The following is a 14,654-nucleotide window of genomic DNA, read 5'->3' as shown; positions in this document are numbered from 1 at the left end:
AAGTGGGTTTTTTTTTTGCACGTATAGAAATGTTTTAGAACATAGTAGTTAGAATAGGATGGCTTAAAAAATGGAAAAACCATTATAAGTTTTACCAAGACCCCAATGACATGAGTAAATTTATCTCTAGTGTCTAGAACACACAAGTACATTAAAACTATCGTATTATTACCATTACTTTTCAAAACTATCGTATTATTACCATTACTTTTCAAATGACCCTATTCTTTTTATCTTTCCTAAGTACATTAAAAGTCTTAAAATCTGGTAAAAGAGACCCCATTGCTCTGCCTTTGCGTGTCCAAAAACGTCAAACCATCAAGAGTAGAGGACATTATCTTTAGTGTAATTGCTTTCATTTACGGCTTGTGAACAAGGATTCACTTGTGACTAATCAAAGAAAAGGAAAAAAAGGTGCCAAAAAGTCAAAGATACGCGTTGTACATTCTGAACCATTTATTGAGTTGGTTGGTAGAAAAAGCCACCCACACTAACAGGATTAGAGTGGTAGGGGTAGGGTCCTTCCTTTCCAGTTTCGTGGAGTTCATCATGATCCAATTTCTCCCATTTGGTTCCTTTACATTAAGAGGATTCAAATCACAACCCTTCAATTCACGTTCTGTATGACAAAACCATAATCAATGCAGGAAGAATAGTTAAGGTCACTAGCTAGCAAAAGATAGATAGAAAAAGTTGAAGTGACTAAAGATAGTCTGTATGGATGTAATATGGGAAGTTTATGGTGCACCATTCCATCATTTATATTTAGTCCCATCATCATTTAGATTAGATTTTTAGTTCATATATTTCCTTTTTAGTTTTAATTTGGTCACTCTGCATTTAAAATTTGTACTGTAGCTCTATCTTTTCGGTGAAGCTTGATAAATACCCTTTGAATTAGTGAGCAGTAATGAAATTCTAACATTTTAAGTAAGAAATTGGTGAGATCAACAGCATGTAGGTCTCCGATCTCTCGGTCGATAGTATATGTCTTACCCAAAGGAGCTTTCATAGGTTGACAATTCTAGCTCATGCTATTTAGTCACTCTCACATATCAAACTCCCATTTTCATCCAAACAAATATCATTGCACCACTAAACATGTTTTTTTATCAGAATTTTGTTGCTTTTGAGTAGTAGTAAGCATAGTTAGTAAGCTTTACGTAAAGGATAAGTATGATAATGAAAGTTTTAATAACTTAGGAACCTCATAATGTAAAAAAAATGTGATTTTACCTTCTAGGGGTTTCATACTTCTTATTTTTAATAGTGATGATATGTTCAAGAATTCCACATCAGGATGGTGGTAGAAATTTTCCCTCTAATCTCTGTTCCACTCTTGTTTGCTTTCTTTTCAAGCCTGTACCTATTACATTTTTGGAATTTTAGATTGATCTTGAACAAATTTCTTCGATATTATTTATAGAACTTTGTAGATTCCATCAGCCCACTCTTCTTTATTGGAATTTTAGTTAGTGAATGGTGACAAGTTTATAGGGCTGATTCGGCTTAGACCAATAAGAATACAAAACTAACCCACATGAGTTCATAACTTTATTGACCAAATTTATCATTATTATGCAAGTTTTATTGCAATGCTAGCTAGTGGTGACCATTCTCTACAATTAAAACTCTTCCAAATTTGTCAACATTTGTGTGCAAAAAAAATCAAATTTCTTTCGAAGTAATTATGAGCCAACTAATATGAAGTAATTTACAAGTTCACTCATTTCCCCCCTAACCCCACTTGTATGGAAAACATAGGCTTTTTTATTTGTGGTGATATTAGGTTTTCCTTTTCTCTTTTTGGAAGAAAGAGTTGTGATAATGATTTATGAATTAGGTTTGTTTGCTCACATTTCCACTCTAGACTTAGGATTGTTATTTTATTAAAGATTTTAATTTCTTATACATATATTTTTCAATAGTATTGATTGAAATATACGACCAAATATTATTATTTGTTGTCCCATTTTTAGATTTTTGAATTATAAATTTATGTGGAAGTTTGTGGATGTCGGTATCTTCTGCCTGCACCGCCCCACATGTGATTGTTGGGTAGCAAATTTACGTGCCTCTTTTCATTTGCTTTTAATTTACGCTTCTGTGGGACCCTTTTCTTTACCAAAAATCAAAAATCAAAATCACTTCTTGTCTCACTAAAAGCTCAAAAATCACTTCTTTCTCAGTACCTTGCCCTTTTCTTTTTTTGTCTCCGGTGGTTTCTAAACCATGTGTTTGTTGCCTACTTATGGTGGCTGTCACTGTACTGCGTCTTTTCCCACAGATTCCCTAAGCTGGATAATGGATATAATCTTATATTCTACTAACAGCAGGTAATGTAATAGAGGTTCATGAGTTCGGTTTCTTCTTCCTTTGTTTATTAGCAACAGAATGAATAGGTTAATATCAGTCAGGAGTTTACCAAGTTGTAGAGAAAAAAGAGAAAGAAAAAGAATTGAATATGAATCAGGGGCAGGTTCGTCACTTTACCTTGTTCTCAATCCGTCTCATCCTTACTTTAGTCTGTCTCCCCCTTTATTCAAAGACTGTAAAGTAGAGTTAGCTTCATTCTCAACTCGTTTGAACTAATTACTAGATTAATCTATGTTGTTTTGTAAACGATTTTGAATATCCTTATTGTTTGTAAAAGTGTTGTTTCTTGACTATTTTGTTGTATATTGGTAGCTTTAATTGGATTGATACGTGTGCTTAATCGACGAGTATCATGTGAAATAATGTCGTTAAAGTTTAGCATGAAGGGTTGGTCTATAGACATGTTTTGATCGAGTATGAAGATAGATTGTTTTGATCTGATTTTAACGTTCTAAGTTGATGATCATTATCATTGTAAAATTTTTATCCGTTCTCTAGTAGTTTGTTTTACTTTTGTTACTTGTTTCAATTGATTGCTAAAACAATTCATTGTAAATGCTTTTGCAAACCATTTTGTTATACATTGTTGGTAGTTGTTGGTAGCTTTAATTGAATTGATACATGTGCTTATTCAATGAGTATCGCGAGAAATAATGTCGCTAAGCTTTATTTTTCTCTCTTATCCCAATTTATTGTAGCAATTACATTGGTTTAAAAAAAATTATAATATGCACAACAATAAATAAAGTAACTTTTTAATTGACGTGACATTTAAAAAAATGACAAAAATTGTCACCCACATGTTTTATTTCACTTTGTGGATGAATTCGATGCTTGATTATTCTTTTATTTCACCCAATTTTCAATCTAAAGTGTGGGACCCTTCATTTTAATTATATATAATTATTTTCTAAAATAGGAATAATTTTACCAATAAAATAAATCCAAAAAATAGGAAAAGTTCAAAAGTCATCCATCAATTAACACGTAGCATCTTAAAAGGTTAAAAAAAAAAAAGTACATGGAAGGAAATGAACCAAAAAATAAAAGGCGGGTCAAACTAGTGGGCCCCATGAGTTCATGTGATACTTGTTCAGCTAAAAGGAACTTAGCGGGAAGACGTTAAGCACTTCTAATATTTTCTCGAGCTAATCTAAGCATCAGAGCTTGTGTGGCGAGCACCATAATAGTGTGTAGGTTTCTCTTGTGTTATAGTTCACGTTTCTTCCCGTTGTTGTCATATGAAAGTCAAGTATATTATCTTATCTGCATTTTTGTAATGATATTTATACTTTTGAAATATATTTTTTAGTTTTTAAGTGACATTTTCGTATTTATTTATGAATTTTAATTCATTTAATATAAACTATAATAATATTTATAAGTCTAAAAAAAGCTCAAAAACTAAAAATTAAAAAAATATTAAATTAGAAGAAATTAATTTAAGGGGAAAAAATGAGGTCAATGAAGTCACGTCAAGATCTGATCGAATGGCAGATATTGAAGGAGCATGGGGTTGCAGGTGGGCAAGGGACCACTTGATCACGACCCTCCACTTCCCATTGGTTAATTATGATGAACATGCACTGCATGGGATTGGGACCCTACGACGCGACAACCGCCCTTCTTATGAAACAAAATTTGTAATTAATAAATAATAATGTTTAAAAAAAAAAGAGAAAAAAATTGATTATTTAATAATTATATTTTCTTCCCAAATGTTAATTAGGGTTTTACTCGAGTTTAAATTCTATTTAAATCTTTAGAGCTGACCCATGTGTCGATCATCTCATCAGACATCCTGAACGTCCATCCATCAAAATTCTCTCGAGCATTGAATTCTCTCGTGTCCGTACTAAATCATTTACGACATAAATTCCAAATAGCAGATGCATAACTTAACCTCCAACATCCGTGCCACCCCGGTACTGTTCTTGAAAAATCCATTTAAAAGGAAGTCGTCCGAGACACTTGTCTCAGAACACTCACCCTCGCTGTGACACGAGCGTGTACCTACCAACATTTTAATATTATGGAAAATTGCATTAATTACTCATAAATCATATTTTATTATTTATCCACCTCAAGGCAATGATTAATAAAAATAAATAAATATTTTAAAATGAATAAAATAAATTATCCAAATATATCCTTGAATTGTTTTCAATTGAAGGAATCCAATTCCTTTAAAGTGGCTTTAAATTTAATTTATAATATATTTTTTCTCCACTTCCCATTATTTAATATAAAATATTACAAAATATTATATTTTTAAAAGCTTAGAATTTAGAATGGGAACATAAAGTAAAGCCAATAATAGGAATTAAAGAAATTCCAAAAATAATTCTTTGAAATTTTTGTGGACTTATCTTAAAAAGGGAAAGGAAAAAGCAAACATAAATACAATAAAATAAAAATTATATTTTAAAAAATGTTTAATCATGTCTTTACGCGTGTACTCGAAAACATAGGTCGACTGTTGAGTCCACTCTGACTCAGCTGCATCACCCGAGAAGCAAGCCATTACAGCGAGCGACTGGAGCTGTAGGGAGCCGAGGAGCAAAGCTGTAGATAAGATCGAAGAAGGGGCCAGACTCTCGGTGGAGTTTTCCTCATTTTATCTCTTTTTTAATTAAAAAATAAAATCACTATTTATACTATTTAACGATAATTTAAATAGGTTAATCGAAATTGGTTGTTTTTCTTAATTTTACCATTTAACTAATTTAAACATAGCACAACTAATTAATAAATATTAAATGTTTTGCCTAATATAAATAATAATAATAATAAACGAAATAATTTTATCATTCAACCAATTTGTACATAGTACAACTAATTAATAAATATTAATTTTTTTGCTTAATATAACTAATAATAATAATAAACGAAATAATTTTACCATTCAACCAATTTGAACATAGCACAACTAATTAATAAATATTAATTTTTTTTGCTTAATATAACTAATAAATTAAATAATAATAATTATTATTAAGGAAATAATTTTACCTTTAAACCTAGCACAACTAATTAATAACTATTAAAAATTTGGTCCAAGATAAATTAAAATAATAATAATAATAATAAAAGAAATAAATCCACTATTAATAATTATAATTATAGATTAAAAAAAGTAATTAATAATACTTTAACGTTAATTACATATAAAGTATTTATTGGCTTGCGTAAAGATGCTTTAGTCAATGAAAATTAATAATATTTTTGTAATAGTTATTGGCGGGACCATATTTATAAATGATGGATAATTAGATGCCCTAGTTTTTATATTTGACGGTTGACTTTTAAGTTCTACAAACTTTTCACCTGAATTGGTTTGACCAATTCAGTTGGACCGACACAATCCGACTCGGTTGGAACGATCTGATTCACTTCACATGGACCAGGTTGGTCCACTAATCTCTAGGATTAAACCATCTAGATTGGTAGAATTCGTATATGTACCATAAGTTGAAATAATTACGACATCGTGTGTAACAACCTAAGCCCACCGCTATCAGATATTGTTTTGCTTTGACTTGTTACGTATCTTCGTGAGTCTCACACTTTTATCTACTAGGGAGAGACTTCCACACTCTTTTATAAGAAATGGTTTCTTTTTCTCTCCAACCAATATGAGATCTCATGCTCCACCTCGTCCTCGCTGGCACATCGCCCCGTGTCTAGCTCTGATACCATTTGTAACAGCTCAAACTCACCACTAGTAAATATTGTCCGCTTTGATTCATTATGTGTCATTGTCAGTCTCGCGATTTTAAAATGCGTCTACTAAGGAGAGATATAAGAAACGTTTTCTTCCCCTCTCCGACCAATATGGGATATCACATTATACCTGACCTAGTCAAGTCTTAGCCACGACAATAATAATGATTTATGACTTATAAAAAATAATTTATATTTTTATTAATTATTGTATATGTCAAATCCAAATAATTGCCAGCGTGGAATTTTATATATAAAATACATTTAAATTATTTATTGGTTCATGCAAAGATTCTTTAATCATTTAAATCTAAAGTTTTTTTTTTTATTTTTCCAACTATATTTATTGGCGAATTATTATTATTATTATTATCCTATAGTTTTCAAAAATGTTGAAATTTTAATTTTAAAATAAAAATATATATATCTTGCCTGCTTTAATTTGGTAAATAATATACAGCTGGCATATTATTATTGGTTGGTTTTTGCCACCATACTAACAAACAAAAATTAAATCATTATATTCTCTTTGTCACAAATACTTTATTTCTTAATTAAATTATTTATATACCTAATTTCCAACCATATACTAATATTATTATGTACTTTTAATTTTAAATTAGTCAAGATTTGGACGGTGTCGTTTTGTAACTTCTTGCTTAATAGACTGCCACGTGTAAAATAGATTTATTAAGAGAATTGCTTTTATAATTTAATAAAATGCTTTTACAATATGATTTATTTATGAAAAGTTTATTAAAACTAATATTTTCCATCAAATTTATAATTTAACTAAGATTTTAAAAAATTTAAGAAACTTATAAATCTAATAAAAAAAATTAGTTTCATTTATTTATGAAAATTTTATTAAAATTAATATTTTTCATCAAATTTATAATTTAACTAAAATTTTAAACTTATGATAAAATTAAAACAAAAATATAAATCTAATAAAAAAATTTAGTTTCATTGAGTCAGAATTTTTTGTATCGAGTCGAATGTTATAACGATAGAAATATAATTTTTTATAATTTAATTAAATAAAATATTAATTAGTATCTTAAAAAATCATCGGGGTCCAGTGTCCTCGCTTTCCACACCCTTATAAATGTGGGAGTTCTCCTCCAACTCCTAGCTGATGTGGGAATCACAATCCACCCCCCTTCGGGGTCTAGTGTCCTCGCCAGCGTGGGACTGCCCCAAATCCACTTCCTTTGGAGCCCAGGGTCCTTACTGGCACACCGCCTCGTGTCTACCCCCCTTCGAGGAACAACGAGAAGGCTGACACATCGTCCAGTGTCTGGCTCTAATACAATTTGTAACGACCCAAATCCACCGCTAGCAGATATTGTGCTCTTTGGATTTTTCCTTTCGGGCTTCCTTTAAAACACGTCTACTAGGGAAGGTTTCCACACTCTAATAAATGGTGGTTTGTTCTCCTCCCCAACCAATGTGGGATATCATAGATTCGTTCAATGTTTAACTGTGAAGTTCTTATGATTGAGCTACTAAAAAAGAAGGTGTACTTTGTTGGTATAAATAGTAATTATATTTTATTCAAGTTTTTCTCAGTCATTCTATATTCAAAATTACTCTCATTTGAACGTGATTTTGATTTATCATGTACTCTTCTTTTACTCGGGGTTTTTAAAAATATTGTTAGTATTTATTCATTTTTTTTTTAATATTCATAGAAAAACAATTAACACGTGCAAAAATAAAAAATAAATGCTGCCTAACGTTGACCCAACCACACATTTGTTAATTCCTACATTTTCAATGCATTATTTTATATACCCATAATAGGTGTAGAAACATTCCCTTAACAGACGCATTTTAAAGCCTTGAGGGGAAACCCGAAAGAAAAAGTCCAAAAAAGACAATATCTGCTAGCGGTGGACCTCAGCCGTTACAAATGGTATCAAAGATAGACATCGAAGCATGTGCCAGCGAGGAGGCTGTTCCTCGAAGGGGAGTAGACAGAGCAGTCCTCGATGAAGAGAAATATGACCAATAGTGGTTCTAATACAAAGAATTTATTTTTTTTTATACTTTTGACTATTAGATAGTACCCGTAAATCTCATGATGGGTACCCAAAGATTCATAGTGAACTTCGACAGGAGCTTCTCTTGAAGCAATAACATATTGATCTAGTTGCCAGCGGAGTCACAAAAGACTATCTAAATTGATTCCTTTCTGGCGATAAACTCCAATGTTACAAATGGTATAAGAGCCAGACATCGAAGTATGTGCCAGCGAGAAGGGTATTCCTCAAAGAGGAGTAGACATGGTGGTGTGCTAGTAAGAACGCTAGCCCGAAGGTGGAACGTGAGAGTTCCACATTTGAAGTCTACTAAATAATTTGTAAAAAGAAATTGAATAATTTATAGAAATTTAAAGTTAAAAATTAAGGGGTTAAATTTGACATTTTCAAAAGATGGAGGACCATATTGAAAATTCACCAAAAGAAAAGGACTCTCTTATATGCATAACAAATCGACAGTCAAAAGCGGCACGTTTCACATATAATCACTCGATTACAGTTTTCGTCGTACGTCCACTTCGTTTTTTCTCCCATTTTCTTCCTCTTTCGCGCATAAAATCCCAACTCCGCCAATCGCAAACTTCCTATGGATGTTGATCGATTTCCCTCCACTTTCGCCGCCGACTCTGTTCGCCGGAATTCCCTTCGCCGTCCTGTTTCCCGGCGATTCCTCCGGATTCCGCCTCTGTAAGCCGCCTCACTCTTCGACCATTTTCGTGGAGTCCGTTTGTTTCTGAGGTTGATTTTCGCGGATTTTTCATCCTTTTCCGTTTTCTTTTAGTTCTATGACTCTGAGATTTGATTTTCTTGTCTTGAACCTTAATTTTCTCTCCCCTGTTTTTTGGGGGTTTTTTTCTGTCTCTTGTTTTGTGTGCCTGTTCTAATTGATTAAGAAATTTAGAGCTCTGATTGAAGGTGTTTTTCCTTTTGAAAGTGTCATCATAATATGAATAATTAAAGGTCTGTTCTAGGGAGTTGAAAATTATTCAAAAGATTAACGACAGCAAGATTTTCTCACAGTGAAAAACAGATTGAGAAGTTTTTCTGTTTGGGAGCCGAGAAAATTTCAAAAGAACAGGAAAATTTTCTCGCAATGAAATACAAACTGAGTAGTTTTTCTGTTTGCGAGCTGAGAAAATTTCAATAGAAACAGGAAAATTTTCTCGCAGTGAAGGAAAAAACAGGATTTCTTGTGACTAGCAAGTGGGTTGATTTTTTTATAGATCCAAAAGCAAGTGGGGGATACTAAATTTGTTTACCCTTTGATCATTCTTGTCTTTTTTTGCTTGAATTGAACTATTCTCAGCCGCTCTACTATGAATTTTGTACAATATTCTTATAGGTTTTAGCTGTTTATTATAAATTCTTGTGATAATGGCTTACAAATTCACTGAAACATGTCATTTCCTGTTCTAAAAAGTATAAGATTCTTAGCTTTCTGAGTCAGATCCTGTCCTTTGTTCATGGTATTGGATTTAGCTGATTTTAAGCTGTTTGATGTTCAGAAACTGATTCTTTAAAAGGAAGAATCAAAGTTTTGGATCAGTGGGGTTCTGAGAATTTGAGTTGCAAGGCTAATGGGGCATTTCTCCACCATGTTCAATGGTTTAGCAAGGTCATTTTCTTTCAAAAAAGGTAGAAATGCCGGGAGTTTAGCCAACGAGGGAGGTCGAGAAGCTGCGAAAGCCATGGTAAAGGAAGCGAAAAAGAAAGACTCTATATTATGCAATTCTGGCTTCCTCAATGCAGAAGGCTCGGAGAGCTTTGCTTCGGTGTTCTCGAAACGAGGCAACAAAGGAGTAAACCAAGATTGCTGCATCGTATGGGAGGTAAGCGAATTGATCGAAAAAGCCGAAGTTTGGGAGTTTTTTTTTTTTTTTTTTTTTTTTTTTGCAATATTAGAACTGCTAGTTATGTGCTTTTAGGAATTTGGATGCCAAGACGACATGTTATTTTGTGGAGTTTTCGACGGGCACGGACCGTGGGGTCATTTTGTCGCGAAAACAGTAAGAGAATCGATGCTACCATCTTTGCTGCACCATTGGCAGCAAGGACTTGCTCAAGCTTTTCTTGAACCAGAATTGGATTCGGAAAAGAAGCATCAACGATTCGAGTTATGGAAGCATTCGTTTTTAAGAACTTGTGCTGCTATCGATCATGAGCTCGAGCAGCATCGAAAAATCGATACGGTTTACAGTGGAACAACTGCCCTGTCCATAGTTAAACAGGTAAAATGGATTTTGGTTTCATGTTTGTTAAGTAGGAAGAATATCATAATCAACATAGATCTTCTTTGCTATTCATTTCTAGGGTGAACTAGTCGTTTTAGCCAACGTTGGCGACTCTCGAGCGGTTTTGGCTACTACTTCAGATGACGGAAGTGTAGTTCCGGTTCAGCTCACTGTCGATTTCAAACCAAACCTACCTCGTTAGTGTCTCTCTTCTTCTATCTGGAAAATGAATGAAGTAGTTCAAGTTTTTTAACATATTGATATTTTACCTTCTTTAGAGGAGGCCGAGCGGATTCGACAGTGCAACGGGAGGGTGTTTTGTTTAAGTGATGAGCCTGGAGTTCATCGAGTCTGGCTTCCCGATGAGGAATCGCCTGGATTGGCGATGTCGAGAGCATTCGGTGATTATTGTATTAAAGAATTTGGGCTCATTTCTGTGCCAGAAGTGACATGTAGAAGCATAACTAGAAGAGACCAATTCATTATATTGGCAACTGATGGGGTAAGAACCATTTGCTTTGCAGCCAATTCTCACGATTCTTAAACGGCGTCCCGAAAATGTCAAAAACGAGGATCGAGAGTTGTATGACTGAAACGTCTTCTTTTTGTTCATTTCGTTAGGTATGGGATGTTGTTTCTAACCAAGAAGCAGTCGAGATTGTATCGTCGACATTGGATCGAGCAAAATCATCGAAACGTTTGGTTGAGTGTGCGGTTCGGGCATGGAAACGGAAGAGACGGGGCATTGCGATGGATGATATATCAGCTATCTGCCTCTTCTTCCACTCCTCATCAGATCAAGATCACCTTGTATCCTAGGAGTAAATGGCAAATAAGCAAAAGCATATTATTGCTCTCCTCCTTATTCTAGTTGTAATATCTTAAACTTCAACATTTCAGTAGCATTACTTTAGTTTCTTTAGAATACCTATCTTATTGAATAGGCAACGAAACATTCCTTATAAGGATGTGAAAATTTCTCCTTATTAGAAGCGTTATAAAATCGTGAGGCTAACAACGATATGTAACGAGCCAAATCGAACAATATTTACTAGCAGTGAATTTAGCTGTTACAAATGATATCAAAGTCAGGGTGGGGCCTTAACGAGGATGTTGGCCCCCAAGGGAGGTGAATTGTGAAATCACACGTTGGTTAGAGAGACACATTAAACATTCCTTGAAAATCATGAGGCTGACGACGATACATAACGAGCCAAAACAAACAATATCTATTGGCGATAGGCTTAAACTATTACAAATTATTGTGAAATCTCACATGGGTTGGAAACCAAACATTCTTTATAAGGGTGTGGAAATCGTGATGTTACGACGATACATAACGAACCAAAGTAGACAATATTTATTAACTTCGGCCTGTTACAAATTATTGTGAGATCCCAAATTGGTTGAAAAGGGGAACGGACATTCCTTATAAGAGTGTAGAAACTTCTCCCTAGTAGACGCGTTTTAAAATCGTGAGGCTGACAATGATATGTAACAGGCCAAAACGAACAATATCTACTAATGGCGGATTAGACTGTTACAAATGGTATCAAAGCCAGACATCGGGTAGTGTCCCAACGAGGACGTTGGCCCCCAAGGGGGTGGATTGTGAGATCCCACGTTGGTTGGAGAGGGACACCAAACAATCCTTATAAGGATGTGACAATCATGAGGCTAACGACGATACGTAATGAGCCAAAACGAACAATATCTATTAGCGGTGGACATGTGCTATTACAAATTATTATGGAATTCCAAATTGGTTGGAAACCAAACATTCCTCATAAAAATGTGAAAATCATGAGGCTGACGACTATACGTAACGAACTAAAGCGGACAATATCTATTAACAATGGACTCGACCTGTTACAAATTATTATGAGATCCCACATTGGTTGAAAAGGAGAACGAAACATTCCTTATAAGAGTGTAGAAACCTCTCCCTAGTAAACACGTTTTAAAATCGTGTAACGAGCCAAAACAGATAATATCTACTAGTGTGAATTTGGGCTGTTACACGGAGACTAAAATTGCAATATTCGTACTAAACCGACCCGTTATTGCATATGGTCCCCAAGAGTTATTGCATCTAAAAGAGGAATTAAATTAAAGCAAGTTGCTTTATAGAAAGTGGGAGGGCTTAGATTGGTAGAACACTATAAAAAAGTTAAATTTATATTTAGTGAATGAAATCTTTTTGAAGTACACGATTCTCAATGCACAAAAACAAGATGACATAAGAAATGGGATTATTATTTATAAAATGAAATTTCATAGTGAATTTCAAAATTTGTCACATATGGGCCTTTTTAAATAATTAAAATAAATTTATAAATAAATAATAAAACAACCCGTGTAATTTAAAAATTAACCTACAATAATGACTCGAGCCTATATTTAACCGAAAAAGCAAATTTATATGACTTAATCATTTGAGATATGTTCTTCAGATACATAAAATGGATAAAATGGACGATGGATACCTAATTAATGAGGGTATTCAAAAAAATTTGATGATCTAAAGAACCCGATCAACCGATCCATGAATTTTTATTTGTCTGGGTTGGTTTAGATTCAAATTTGAGGTAATTATTTAAAATTTATATTTAAATTTAATTAAGTATTTGAAATAAATAAATAAAATATTTTATTTTTATTAAATAAATGAAATAAATGATTGGAATAATCCCATTTAAATCAATATTTTTAAATCCAATAATAATTATTAAAGAGTTTATTATTAAAAAGAAAAAGGAAATTACAAAAATAGAAATTATGATATTAATATCATTGAAAATAGCGAAATGGAGCCCACCAAAGATTTTGTGATGATTTGGAGCGTTGATAATTAAGCCACTCAATAGGAACGGTTGTAGGAGATTGCTACCTTAACCATAATTTTATTTATTTATTTATTATTTGTTCTTACTTTTATCCAATAAACACTTGCAATCAAAATAAACATAAGGTTTTGAAACGTTTAATTCGAAACGGAAATGACCAAAATACCCTCTTATTATTATTGTCCGTTGTTTATGATTCTTGTGCAACTTCTAACGACGACCAATAATTTTCTATTATCATCTCTAGTGATTACCATGAACAACTTTTTGTATGTACTCTGAGATAAGGTCGAGTCGAATGACTTATCTTAGTGTATGAGTAAGTCGGATGAGTCGAGACAATCGAACAAATACACACGAGCAGCGTGTGTAGTCAACCAAGCTCATAAGTTATCCTAGTGTATAAGTAAGTCGGATGAGTCGAGACAATCGAACAAACACACACGAGCAACGTGTGTAGTCAAACAAGCTCATAAGTTGTGTTCGGTCGACAAAAAACAAACCTTGCCTAACGTTTGAATAAGCCACAAAAAAATGGATAAAAAATGTAAGTTTTGTTTAAGGTTTGTCACGAGCGTGTCCAAAATCATGATGTCATGTGGGACCCACCAAACTTTTAATTTGACAAATCTATTATTACTAATTTGAGTGAAACCTACCTATAATTATTTTAAAATTATTTTATATTTTTTAAATCACTTCATCATAAATGTGAGTATTAAGAATATCGTACAAATCGCCCAATCAACGATATCATCTCACGATAAATTGAAAATTTTTAAATACAAAATAAATAAATAAATAAATAAACGAATAAACCTACATGTGCTTCGTCTCCACTCTCACTTCACTCGCCCTCTCAAGCGCGTGACCGCTTGGGTAACTAAGTCCTTCCACGTGGCACATAATTCTGGTTCGTAAAGGCTATGGGGCCCTACTTGAAAGGACACGCAACTAGCTCTAAAAAGTTTTTTATTTTTTTACTTAATTATTATTTTTTATATATTTTATAAAGATAAATTAAAACTCCCACCAACCAAAAGCCACATTTTTTTATTTATATAATAAGACAAACGATGTTTTACTATTTTTTAATAAAAATTTATTTTTTATTTATTCAACCAAAAGTTTGAATAATACCTAAAACCATTTTTTTTAATTTTTAAAAGTAATATTAATATTTTATATTTTTATTAAAAAAATTATACTGTCAATATATGGACGAAAAACGTCTACCGACATTTCATAGACTATTTACACACCAAACCTTTGGATTACATAATATATTATAAATTATATTTGGAAACAAAATAATTATTATAAATATTTTTATTTATTTTACTTTTAGAATAAAAAATAAGTAATCTTTACAAAAAAAAAAAAAAAAAAAAAAAAAAAAAAAAAAAAAAAAAAAAAAAAAAAAAAAAAAAAAA

General features: G+C 32.6%; 1 protein-coding gene across 2 annotated transcripts; it reads left to right on the top strand.

Moving 5' to 3' along the window:
• The first annotated feature begins 8,610 nt into the window (after nt 1-8,610).
• On the top strand, nt 8,611-11,300 carry LOC111465582 (probable protein phosphatase 2C 34). 2 transcript variants are annotated; one of them, XM_023110038.1, is made up of 6 exons: nt 8,611-8,831; nt 9,650-9,973; nt 10,070-10,372; nt 10,455-10,572; nt 10,654-10,877; nt 10,997-11,300. In XM_023110038.1, exons 2-6 carry the CDS (start codon nt 9,722-9,724, stop codon nt 11,192-11,194), a joined length of 1,095 nt encoding a protein of 364 aa, XP_022965806.1. In that variant the 5' UTR covers nt 8,611-8,831; nt 9,650-9,721; the 3' UTR covers nt 11,195-11,300. The 2 variants fall into 2 exon arrangements, with proteins under 2 accessions (XP_022965806.1, XP_022965805.1); XM_023110037.1 differs by having other exon boundaries at nt 8,611-8,882.
• Nucleotides 11,301-14,654: the final 3,354 nt, after the last annotated feature.

This window comes from Cucurbita maxima, unplaced genomic scaffold (assembly GCF_002738345.1).
Source record: "Cucurbita maxima cultivar Rimu unplaced genomic scaffold, Cmax_1.0 Cma_Scf00029, whole genome shotgun sequence".
NCBI lineage: Eukaryota > Viridiplantae > Streptophyta > Magnoliopsida > Cucurbitales > Cucurbitaceae > Cucurbita > Cucurbita maxima.
The sequence above is the reverse complement of the archived record's forward strand: the minus strand, read 5'-3'. Positions and strand labels throughout refer to the sequence as shown.

Excerpts from the sequence above, each read along its gene's own strand:
- LOC111465582 (XM_023110038.1), top strand. The coding sequence starts at position 9,722 with ATGGGGCATTTCTCCACCATGTTCAATGGTTTAGCAAGGTCATTTTCT. Across the intron at positions 9,974-10,069 it reads ATTGCTGCATCGTATGGGAG|GAATTTGGATGCCAAGACGA; the intron begins GTAAGCGAATTG and ends ATGTGCTTTTAG. Across the intron at positions 10,878-10,996 it reads TTATATTGGCAACTGATGGG|GTATGGGATGTTGTTTCTAA; the intron begins GTAAGAACCATT and ends TCATTTCGTTAG.